This window comes from Phaenicophaeus curvirostris, chromosome 1 (assembly GCF_032191515.1).
Source record: "Phaenicophaeus curvirostris isolate KB17595 chromosome 1, BPBGC_Pcur_1.0, whole genome shotgun sequence".
NCBI lineage: Eukaryota > Metazoa > Chordata > Aves > Cuculiformes > Cuculidae > Phaenicophaeus > Phaenicophaeus curvirostris.
In genome coordinates this window covers 76,629,564-76,641,391 of record NC_091392.1, presented here as the reverse complement: position 1 = coordinate 76,641,391, position 11,828 = coordinate 76,629,564, and the positions used below count along the sequence as shown (strand labels likewise).

At 42.0% G+C, this 11,828-nt stretch overlaps 1 protein-coding gene across 1 annotated transcript; it reads left to right on the top strand.

The window, feature by feature from the left end:
• Positions 1 to 3,605: 3,605 nt before the first annotated feature.
• LOC138717270 (C-type lectin domain family 1 member A-like) lies at positions 3,606 to 9,807 on the top strand. Its single transcript, XM_069850773.1, is given in 9 exon segments — positions 3,606 to 3,649; positions 5,358 to 5,392; positions 5,395 to 5,457; positions 5,460 to 5,582; positions 5,912 to 6,061; positions 7,682 to 7,792; positions 7,795 to 7,832; positions 8,735 to 8,853; positions 9,106 to 9,807. Coding segments are annotated over 9 exon segments (846 nt in total). The 3' UTR covers positions 9,269 to 9,807.
• Positions 9,808 to 11,828: the final 2,021 nt, after the last annotated feature.

Sequence of the window (11,828 nt, the reverse complement as noted above, 5' to 3'; positions counted from 1 at the left end):
CTCATACTGTGTTAGTCCAGCAGCTGATAGTCTGCTCACTCATAGGTCCCACTCCTTAACTTCTTGTATGGCCAAGAATGTCCACCCCAAATACTTTGCATCACAGGGCATAAATGTTGATTCTCCTATCCTTGATACTATTTGTCCTGCAGCTAAAGTAGTAGGCTCAATTCAACGACCCATTCACTTTCTCTGTCTTGTAGAACTGCTTTAGATTTCTGTTACTGCTTGTGGCTATTCAGAATGTTATTACATGCATATAATTGTGTTCACCTTCTCTTTCTCTTTTGAATCGCTGTGACAGAAAAAATGCTTGGCAGTAATGTGTTACTATTTGTGTTTGGGAACCACCTGCGAGTGGTGCATAAATATATGTTAAGGGCAGGATAGCAACCAGAGAGACTTGTTGTTCCACGTTGCAATCACAATGCATTCACATTAAACTGGTGAATCATTAGCCTTGGTGATGCAAATTAGAATTGCAGAGCAGAACCAATGGATTCATGCATATAATGTATTCTCCCAAAGCAGGCTAAAAACCATTTACCATCCTCTAGTTACAAAAGTAGTGGTACAGTATAAATGTGCCTTAGCATGAGTTTCTTTATATATCTTCCTGTCTTTAGACATCTATCTGTCTACCTAACCATCTTTCCATCTCTCCATTTATCCATCCATCCTAGTCTACTACTGGAATAAGTTTTCTGAGTTTTGGTGGACCAATAAGAACCACTAAAACATGTGCTATTTGCTTTGTATTGACAAGAGAGTTGACCAATATTCTTTTTATCTCTTTCTTCTTAAATCCGTTTGTGTGTTATAGGGGTTTTAGGAGAAAAGTTCAAGCAGAAGTATATGCTTTTAAAACTGGTGTGATTCAATGTGGAAAAGAAGTGTAAATAACCAGTGTTTTTCAGGGGATTTTTATTACCAGTGTGATAATTTAATAGATTATCACTTGATTTTTTGACTGAAATTCAATCTCATGAGCATTTCATCAACTGGATCAAGCTGGAGAAATATCAGAAAAAAATGATTAAAAAATTCTCTAAAGAAAAAGCAGCAGTGTGACATGAAACAGTGACCCCTCCAAAAGCATATAATAATTCTGTCTTGCTGAAACTTCTTGATCGTTCTTTTGCTGTTTCTATGGCATTGCCATTAATACTGCACTTACAGTAATCCACCTATGGCCCTGCTAGCCCATCATCCAACAATGGTTTGAATATGTTCCCCTGGCATTTTCCCTCAATTATCTCAATATTTTATTTTTCTTTGTTTTTTTTGTTTTTTTTTTTCTTTGTCATATTGAGGTGACTGTCTTTCATATTTCCCCCTCGCCTCCTTTCGAAAAGTTTAAAAAATGTTGTCAGACTCTTACAGAACTGCTAAAACAAATAAAAATACACTATAACTGATTTTTCTCTTGGAATTATAGAATGGTTTGGGTTGAAAGAGACCTTAAAGATCATGCAGTTCCAACCACCCTGTCATGGGCAGGGACAACTGCAACTTGATCAGAATCCTTGAAGCCTCATCCAACCTGGTCTTGAACGCTTCCAGGGATGGGGCTTCCATAACTTCTCTGGTCAACCTGTTCCAGTGCCTTACTAGCCTCACAGTAAAAACTTTCTCCCTAATAGTTCATCTGAATCTCTCCTCTTTAAGCTTAAAACCATTACTCTTGTTCTATCCCTGCAATTCCTGGTGAAAAGCCCCTCCCCAGCTTACCTGTAGTCCCTTTCATTACTGGAAGGCTGCTCTAAGGTCTCCCTGGAGCCTTCTCTTCTGTAGGCTGAACAAGCTTAACTCTCTCAGCCTGTCCTCTCAGGGGAGGTGCTCCAACCCTCTGATCAGCTTTGTAGCCTTCTCTGGACTCACTCCAACCGATCCATGTCCTTTCTGTGCTGAGGACTCCAGAAGTGAACGCAGGATTCCAGGTGAGGTGTCACAAGAGCAGAGTAGAAGGGGGAGAATCCCCTCCGTCGCTTTGGTTGTTACACTTCTTTTGATGCAGCCTAGGATATGGTTTGTTCTCTGTTCTTTGAAATTGTTTAAAATCTAAGGGTCCATTCCATACTCAGCAGATTGTGATGTGGACAGAAAATACTTCTGTCCTCTCTGGTTCCTTGTTCTGGTTGTATCAAGGGGTATGCATCAAGAGTGTTCTAACTTTAATTTCCTAGTTGGTATCATCCTAATTGGGAGTAAAGCTTCTTAATGAGCTGAAAAATGCTGCTGTACTGCTCTTAGAAGTCGTTGAGAAATTGTTAAGTCCTTGAGAAATTGTTAAGTCCTTGAGAAGGAGCATTCCACTACTCACAACCAACACTTCCCCATGGCCATTTTGGAATGTAAAATATGGGAAAATATTTGGGGCTCACAAGGACCCTGGATACTTTTGTGGATGTAGCCAGACCTTCTCAAAGTTTTCATGTATTTTATTGCTTGTAAAATAAGACCAGACAATTGTTGTATAAACTGCACATAGAGCAGTAGAAAATTTCCCTTTCAAGTTCTGTCTCTTTCCACTGAGGACAGAAGGGTTGTTACCTGCCCTTGACGGAAAATTTGACAAAGGATTGAAAAACAGCAGCTGATTGGAGACAGGATAAGACCCTCCTCAAAATTAACATTTAGTGGTCTGTATGTGTCAGCACAGATGCTGGAGTCGAAGTCACTGCACTCAAATTTTCCGCTGTAAGATAAAAGTCTGGGAATGCTTCCTGCCCTGTATGCAGGGAGCTTTAGTTTCCAGCAGCCTGGCTTTAGCAGAGGCTGACAGAGTCCCTGGTGAGGTACAGTGCTATCTGGTACTTCATCCATGTTCCTGAGTTAACATTTGGTGAGACCAGCAGTGCTTGGTGTTGCAAACCGTAAAAAATAAAACTGAAAGTTCAGGTCTCATTCTTGTCATTTTGCCAGCAGACCTAGAGATATCAGGAAACAGCACCAGTTAAGTTTATCCGTTATTCCTATCACTCAAAGTTTAAGAGAGCATGGTGCACACACACAAGCTGACAGATGATGCCTTCTTGGATGCAGTGACTGCCCTAGTGCTGTGGCACACTGCTGTGATCTGTTAATGACTCTTGCTAAAAGGCAGAGATTATCATGTGTGCCTTTGCCTGGACTGGTTTCGGGTGAGAGCTAGCTGAAGAGCATAGCGTCATACTCTGGTATATGAATTTTCTACACAAATTCCCTATTAGTTCAGCAGATTTCCTCAGCTCATTCCCTTTTACAGTGCAGATGGGAAACCTGGATTCATTTCTTTGTGTCTTAGGAATAGGGAAAGGCTGTGACAAGTCTCTGTGCTACTCCATTAGGATAAGTGTGATGTGCTTACAAGCAATAAACAAAGTGGCTCAGTATGTTTATCACTTCATTTTACCCTCAGTCCTCCTGTGCCATTTGAGAAACTGAGGAGCCCTTCTGCCTGAATTTACTGACTGTTAATCGCTGTATAATAAAACCAGGAAACTAGCCGCCTGGTGCTGAAAAGCTTCAAGGAATTGTTTGGACTGAATACAAAATTAATGTCATTTCCTCTTCACCTCTCCCCTTCCTTCTTTTTCTTTCTGCAGAGAGAATGTACTGCCAAAATGGGTAACTCCATGCATCCGCTCCATGAACCAAGGACTGTGAGGTGTTTGTGCCCCATTGTATTTTTGGACACACAGGACATTTAAATACTGTTCTGGGCCCCTGCTGCATGTAAACAACCCCCAGTACCACTGTGTCATGAAATCCTTTCGTATGAGCCAAAAACCCCTTCTCACTTTTACATGAATCACTCTGTTAACTCCTAATGACTCTGCCCATTCCTTTGATCCCAGCCAGAATCTTATCCCTCTTTCTCCTGTGAGATCAACCAAACTTTGAATTCTCCTGTAACCTTGTCAGAAATACTGAAGAAGTAACATACGCAGACCTGAGGTTCATGATACTGGAAAAATCCCAGGACCAGGAGCTCCAGAGTGACAGAGTGAAAGGTACTGGCAGTGCTGGGGGGCAGTTCTCTCCAAGGCAAACTCTTGTCTTGGAGAACACTTTTTTACATGACGTTCAGAGGAGGACGTCAGCTACCAAGAAGCATCTAGGAGTCCTTTGGACTCAAATCTTCTAAGAAATTGGTGAGAGAGGGAAAAAAAAAAAGGCAGGAAATTGAAAAGAATGGAAGGGTGGAGAATGTGGAAAAATTGTTTAGATTTGAGAGGAGAGATATAATTAAAATTGTGGGATGAATTTAAGTAAAAATAAACATGTTCCAGTTCAATATTAAGTGTCAGCTCCTGAAAGTTAGTGAAGCAATTTGCCTAAGGGATCTTTAAAAATTTACTCATTTAAATCTGACTAACTGAATTAAGTAAATGCTAAGGAAAAGAAAACATCTTCTCTCAAGAGAAGGAATAGATAGACAAATATCTTCTTGTACTTAAAAATCATAAGAATTATGCTACCCAGGTTCACAGAAGAATGAATTCATGCTGTAGAATCACTCCATGTGAAAGGTAGTAGCAAAGCAAGGAGGTGTTATGTTCTAGCCTGACTAAATGTCTGGAGATGGATTTAATAGATTTGATAATAATATAATAGATTAAGGAACTCTTCCTGAAGGAAATTTCCCCTTACTGGTTGGCCAGTGATTATTGTTCTCGCTTTTTGAGGGGTCCTTGAGTTTTATACTTGGAGCCTGAAGCTGAATTCCCAGTAATGAGTAGAGTTCTTCTGAACTCTTTGGTTAAAGAGTTAGGGATCACAGGGGATAAAAGGCAGAAATAACATAGGTGGACGTGCCAGTTATTTCTGATGGTGACTTCAACAGAAGTATTTCCATGGAAATTTTATTCTGTAGTCAGTAAAAGTCTTAAACTGGAAGCAATCCTTTCCTCTGTGTATTGGGGCTCTGTGTGAATTTATGCCAGTGTTTGCACCTGGCCATACTGCAAGAATGGATGTGTGCATTTCCAAGTGTGAGACTGTACTTCTCTTCAGCTGCAGATATGAAGTCTTGCTCAGATCTGTATACCCTAACTAACAGGGACCTGGTGACTGTTTCTGAGGTTATTTTATGAAAAGGTGAATTCACTCCTGATTTGGCAGATTAGACACTCAAAAAAAAATACCTCAATACTTCACTGCATTTGAAAATTTCATCCATGTTGTAAGCACAAATACTTCCTTGATGTTCTTTCCCGACATGAAATTTTGTGCTATACAGCTTTATTCATCCAAAACATTTTCTCTTAAAATCTCCTAGCTGAGTTAGTCTCCTTGGCTTGCTCACTTGCCAACCCCCAGCTCCTGAGGAGGAGTGGCCACAGCCAATCGACAGGACAGTTTTCATAATGTAGTGCCACATACTGGTCTGAAACTCAGCAGTTCAGTGGCAGACTGCTGGTCATGTTGTCTTGTGCAGTGTAGGAGCTGCAAATGCAACAATTAGAGGTTTCTGCTTTCTTTCTTTTTGTCTGTCCCAGATTCCTCCAGTCCCTCTTTCTGTTGGCGACTGGCTACGGTGGCTCTTGGGGTCTTCTGCCTAAGTTCAATGATAGCTGCAGGAATCTTGGCTGCCAGGTGTAAGTATGGTTGCAGAAGGGGTGCTCAGAGTTCAGTATGAACTACCAAAAGTCTAGGAAATTAGTTAAGGAAAAGGATTGGCCTAGGGGATTAACGATGCAAAAAAATATGTCCTTTGCTCAAAGTTTCCCCACTGGAAATATCCCCCAGATTTTGAAGTCAGGATATAGTATGGCTTACTCATAGACATGCACAAACCGTGTGTGGGTCAAGTGTATTCAGTCATGGGGAGGAACATGTGGTTTTGGTAAGTTTATTCAGGTTGCATTGAGCAGTTTAGTGTTAATATTAATGGCACAATTTCTTTCTTGTTTCCCTATGATTAAAGTCATCCTGGTCTGTCACCTTGTGCATGAAAGGGATGAAAATTTCACCCTGCGAAAGGCAGTTATGAAAAACCTCAACCAGCAGCTGGACCTCCTCCAGGCTCAGAACTTGAACTTCACAGAGACTATAAAGCAACTGGCCACCTCCAAAGGTACATAGTGGTTCTATCACAATATGGTAGTTACAGATTGGGGTTTTTTTCTGTCAGCAATACTGGGAGGAAAAATCAGAATCCCTAAAATTGCCCTGACTTATTTCATTTAAAAATGAAGTTCAACCAAGTAATTGAGAAGGCTGCATTTCCATTTTGATAATGTTTTAAGTATCAGTCTTTCTGAAATATGCTTACTGCGTTTCTGTAGTGGAGTTTTTTTAACCTAAACCAAACACTTTAATTCAGAAAATACCTTTATGATGACATCTTTTTTTTTTAAATGTGTTTCTAATATGTGAATTTATTGATGCTACCATTCCCTCTTTCACAGTCAGTTTCAATGAATTATAGTGAAAAAAATGGTTGGAGAATTACTACTTCCTTTAATTGTCTGGTATGCCTTGACTCTTCAAGACGATTTCCTGCTGTTATGATGGTGGATGCAGCAATGGAAAAACTGCTGCTCTCCACCAAATAGGATTGCAATCACTGGCTCTAACAATTTACAGACTATATGCCAGGGTTTGGGGTTTTTTTGTGCAAAACAGTAGTGAGAGGTGAGTGAGAGGTGAGATGAATATGCTAGAGTGAAGAGGATCATACTATATTAATGTAATGTGAGATAGTGGCAAGATTATTATCTTTGTAAATGTCTACAGCTGAATTTAGCCTAAACCAGAAGCTACCTGTAAGAATCAAGTGTACTGTGCTGTATTATCTATTGCAATCCAGCATCAAGTCCTGGCATTCCTAGCTGGAACTGGTTTGTTACAATATAAAATAGTCATGCGAACTATACAGCAATGAATATGATCCACTCATTAGTTGGGACACAGTTCCCAGAAATCTCAAAAATATTCTTCCTGACAGGTCTTTTTGCTGCTTGTGTTTATTTCAGTTTCCAGATAGAAATGGAGTTCCCCAAATTATGCAAGAGCGAAAGAAAAATCCAACATTTTGAATTCTTTCTGGCTTCAGTATTCCTCAGGGCCCCAACAGGCAGCAAACAATAATTGGCAGGAAAGTGTCAAAGTGTAGCTCTCAGAAAGGTATTTTCTTTAGCAGAAACAAACTCATTATCTTTTACTAGCCATCTGTATCTGGTGTCTGCACCCTGAATCCACAGCAAGTGCGAAATGTTACAAGAAAAGTTAAAGTATAAATTGTGTTGTGAAGCATATAGTAGGGAAGAGCTGACCTTGACGTTCACAAGAGGATAAAAGTAAGTTCATGTGTACCGATATGACTGAAAGTCTAGGTTTACTTTTGCATCCACATAGATCTATGCCTCTGTGAATGTGGTTCAAGCATCCAAAATTTCCCCTATTTGTATTTTACTGACACCCTACAGATCTGCTGGTCAGATTAAAAAAAATCTTTATGATTTATTTTTCTGATTATCATTATTTCAGAAAGTTTATTTTTCTGGGCTTCTGGCAACTGGGTTTAAGTCTCCAACGAAGACATGAATTTAGCTGAAGAACAAAAGAGGAATTGTTGCTCCTTCCTCATAAGGAGGATGTGCGCGACTCTAGTGATCCTACAGAGGTCCAACAGACCACTAGAGGCTGCTAGCCATCACTAACAAACCTGATTAGGTGCTCTTTTGTTTTCAAGGACATAAGTGTATTCCTTGTCCTGACAATTGGCTGCAGTATGGGGAGAACTGCTATCACTTTTCAAAGGAATGGAAAACTTGGCAAGAAAGCAAGGCTCAGTGCTCTGCTTTGGGTCCAGACTTCTTGAGATAGAGAGTAAGGAAGAGCTGGTAAAGATTATTTTTTTTCTCTGTCTAATTATACACTCTGCATTTTACTGTGCCCTGAGCGGCCACTCCATGTTTCCACCAGTGCAGTATGCATGTGCTGGCCAAATGGCAAAAACTATCCATGCCTCTTCGGAGCCTCTTTACCTGTACTGTGGCTGTACTCTCCCTCTTGTATCTCTGCTGACTTCAGAGTTGACTGAAACACATCAGTTTGGGTCTACATTTAGATCCTCATCCCACCTCAGGTCAAAGATAATTGAACTAGTACTGGTTGGCAACTCTTTCTTTATCTTGCTGGAGCAAACTATTTAGGAAACATCAGAAGCCTGGCCTTCAGCTTCTCGCTGTCCACAACTAGAAAGCTCACCAGCCTGGCCTGCTCTGTAACATCTTCTCCCACATGAGTAGAAGAGAATCCACATATTTTTCTGACTCCTAAGTTGTAGATGAAGCAGCACAGAAAGCAGACCTAGAAGAGTTCTTCAGTGTGAAGGAGTTTCTACCCAGACCCTTAATGGCAATGGGATCATGTCTTGAACTCTATGTTTTCATAGACTGTAGTTTGAATTTCCTGTGCACAAGGATAGCAAATAACACCTGACCTCTGCAACCAGGGTGTTGGAAGGAAAGTCATTATATGATACTCATAACCCAGCTAATGTGCAGGCTTTGGTTGCCATTTTAGATACTGAAAGCTCTCAGCAGGTTCATTTTCATTATCTCCAAAATAGCACTGAGTGTCAGGAGTAGGAGGCGCTGCCCAAATTCACTTGCAGAACAAAGTCAGTAACACACAGGTATGAGCAGCTCACTTCTATTTGCCTCTCTCCTTTTCCAAATCATAGGCCATTATGACCGAAGCAGGGATGTGCTTCACAGATCTTGCATTTATTTCTGTACAGGACTTCACAATGCAATCAGCACAATCTTACAGTTCTTACTCTTTCTGGATTGGGCTGTCTCGCAATGGAACAGAGGGACCCTGGCTGTGGGAGGATAGATCACCTTTCTCCTCTGACCTGTAAGTCACTGCACAGATTGGAGCAGAGCACATCAAGGTCTATTTGTTATAAGCCAGAAGCAGCAACCTTTAACCACCACTATGGGCTATCCCCTTGCCTGCTTGCCAACAGACAGATGATCCATCACTCACCCCTTCAGAGACCTTGTATGCTATTGTGGGTCAAATGAGTACCAGCAGATGGGAATTATTGTACCAGCCTGTGATGTTTTTCCACAGAATGATGTATATCTATGCTACTTTTTTTCCCAGGTTTCAGATCCAACAAGCCAGTTCAGGTTCTTTCCAAGACTGTGTTCGCCTTCAAGGTGTGAACATAGACACTGCACAGTGTGGCGGGTACAAATACTACATTTGTGAGAAAGTGGTGGACCCTGCAGCGGTCGAGCAAGTGAGCTACTCAGACAGTCACTAGTGTGCAGAGCTCTGCAGAAAGCCCTGTCCTGGGATATGATATTGTGGGGGTAACTTTACTTTGTGGGAGTCTGAGGTCAGGTTAATGCAACGTCAGGGATAATCTAAGCTTAACTTGGCCTCTGGTGATGCCCATCAGTCAGACTCCTCTTGGGCTTTTCTTCAGCAAATTTGTTCCCTCTTTCTTCTTTCAGCCCTTGCATTCTCACATAACCACTTCTATCCACTTATCATAAATTCCTAAGTGAAACAAAATTAAGTATATGATTCCAGAACTCTATTGCAAAAAATCATACCTATCTCCCAGAAACAGGAATCAACAACTGTTTATAAGAGCAACACATCATGTTTTCAAAATCTGTCCACTGGTCATTTTCAGATTTAAGCTCACAGTTTACACTAAATTTCCAAATATTTGATTTAATTTCACTCCTAGCCTCCTGATAACTAGAAAGTGCAACACAATCAGAGCCTGTATTAAAAGACAAATAAAAATATTTATAGTTCTCCTTGTTAGAGTGAAAAGCTTTCAAATGGGATTTTATGCCCTATGGGCTCAAAAAACAGAAGGCAAATTCAGAACACATAGTGAGAAGAATCAGCAATATTTAATACACAAATACACAGGATCACAGAATCACAGAGGCACTAGGTTGGAAAAGACCCACCGGATCATCAAGTCCAACCATTCCTATTAATCACTAAACCATGCCCCTCAGCACCCCATCCACCCCTCTTTCAAACACCTCCAGGGAAGGTGAATCAACTACCTCCCTGGGTAGCCTGTTCCAGTGCCCAATGACCCTTTCTGTGAAAAATTTTTTTTTGATGTCAAGCCTAAACCTCCCCTGGCGGAGCTTGAGGCCATTCCCTCTTGTCCTGTCCCCTGTCACTTGGGAGAAGAGGCCAGCTACCTCCTTTCAGGTAGTTGTAGAGAGCAATGAACTGTCCCCTCAGCCTCCTCTTCTCCAGGCTAAACAACCCCAGCTCTCTCAGTCGTTCCTCATAAGGCCTGTTCTCCAGCCCCTTCACCAGCTTTGTTGCTCTTCTCTGGACTCGCTCCAGAGCCTCAACATCCTTCTTGTGGTGAGGGGCCCAGAACTGAACACAGTATTCGAGGAGCGGTCTCACCAGTGCTGAGTACAGAGGGAGAATAACCTCTCTGGACCTGCTGGTCACACCATTTCTGATACAAGCCAAGATGCCATTGGCCTTCTTGGCCACCTGGACACACTGCTGGCTCATGTTCAGTCGTCTGTCAACCAACACCCCCAAGTCTTTCTCCTCCAGGCAGCTTTCTAGACAGTCTTCCCTTAGTTTGTAGCACTGCATAGGGTTGTTGTGCCCCAAGTGCAGGACCCTGCATTTGGCCTTGTTAAACCTCATGCCATTGGTCTCAGCCCAGTGGTCCAGCCTGTTCAGATGCCTGTGAAGAGCCTCCCTACCCTCCAGCAGATCAACACTTCCACCCAGCTTAGTGTCATCTGCAAACTTGCTAAGGGTGCACTCAGTGCCTTCATCCAGGTCATTGATAAAGACATTGAACAGGGCTGGACCCAGCACTGAGCCATGGGGACACTGCTCCAGCTGGAGTTAATTCCATTTACCACCACCCTCTGGGCCCAGCCATCCAACCAATTTTCCGTCCAGGAGAGTGTGCGCCTGTCCAGGCCAGAGGCTGACAGTTTCTCAAGCAGAATGCTGTGAGAAACTGTGTCAAAGGCTTTACTGAAGTCCAAGGAGACTACATCCACAGCCTTTCCCTTGTCCAGTAGGCGGGTCACTTTTTCATAGAAGGCAATCAGGTTAGTTTGGCCAGACCTGCCTTTTTTGAACCCATGTTGACTGGGCCTGATCACCCAGTTCTCTTGCATGTGCTTCATGATGGCACTCAAGATCACCTGTTCCATGACTTTCCCTGGCACTGAGGTCAGACTGACAGGCCTGTAGTTCTCTGGATCCTCCCTCTGACCCTTCTTGTAGATGGGCACAACATCAGCCAGCCTCCAGTCAAGTGGAACTTCCCCAGTCAGACAGGACCGCTGAAGTGCCAGTCTAGCTGCTAGTGGATTTTTCTGCTACATCAGGCGTTCGGGGGGAAATATGCATCCCTGTAAGATATCTGTCTTGATGACCATCGATGTCCCATGTGATCCAGTTCTTTGATTTCTCAAATCCATATTCCATTCTGTTGCAGAATTTCATAACTGGAATAAATATTACTGCTACTGACCTTTTCTGTCGTGTGTCTTTTTAGTAAGTCACTATGCACTGTAGGCTTCACAACCACCAAATACGGAGCCTTTAATAATGCAAAGCCTACTGCTGCTTCACTGCTGTTTAGGAGGCTGTTCAAAATGAAGCCTGCTTCAAAGAGAGATAGAGATCTTTGAAATGTCTCAGGAACAGTCAAGTTTATCTTTAGGACTTTAGTTCCAGTGTGTATTTTGTACTAATTTGAGCCATTCAAGGAAAACGTAAATGTAAGTTGGGGAAGAGAGACGTATTTAGGCAAGCCTCTAATTATGTTTATTTCTGACACAAAGCTGTGCATCAGAGGT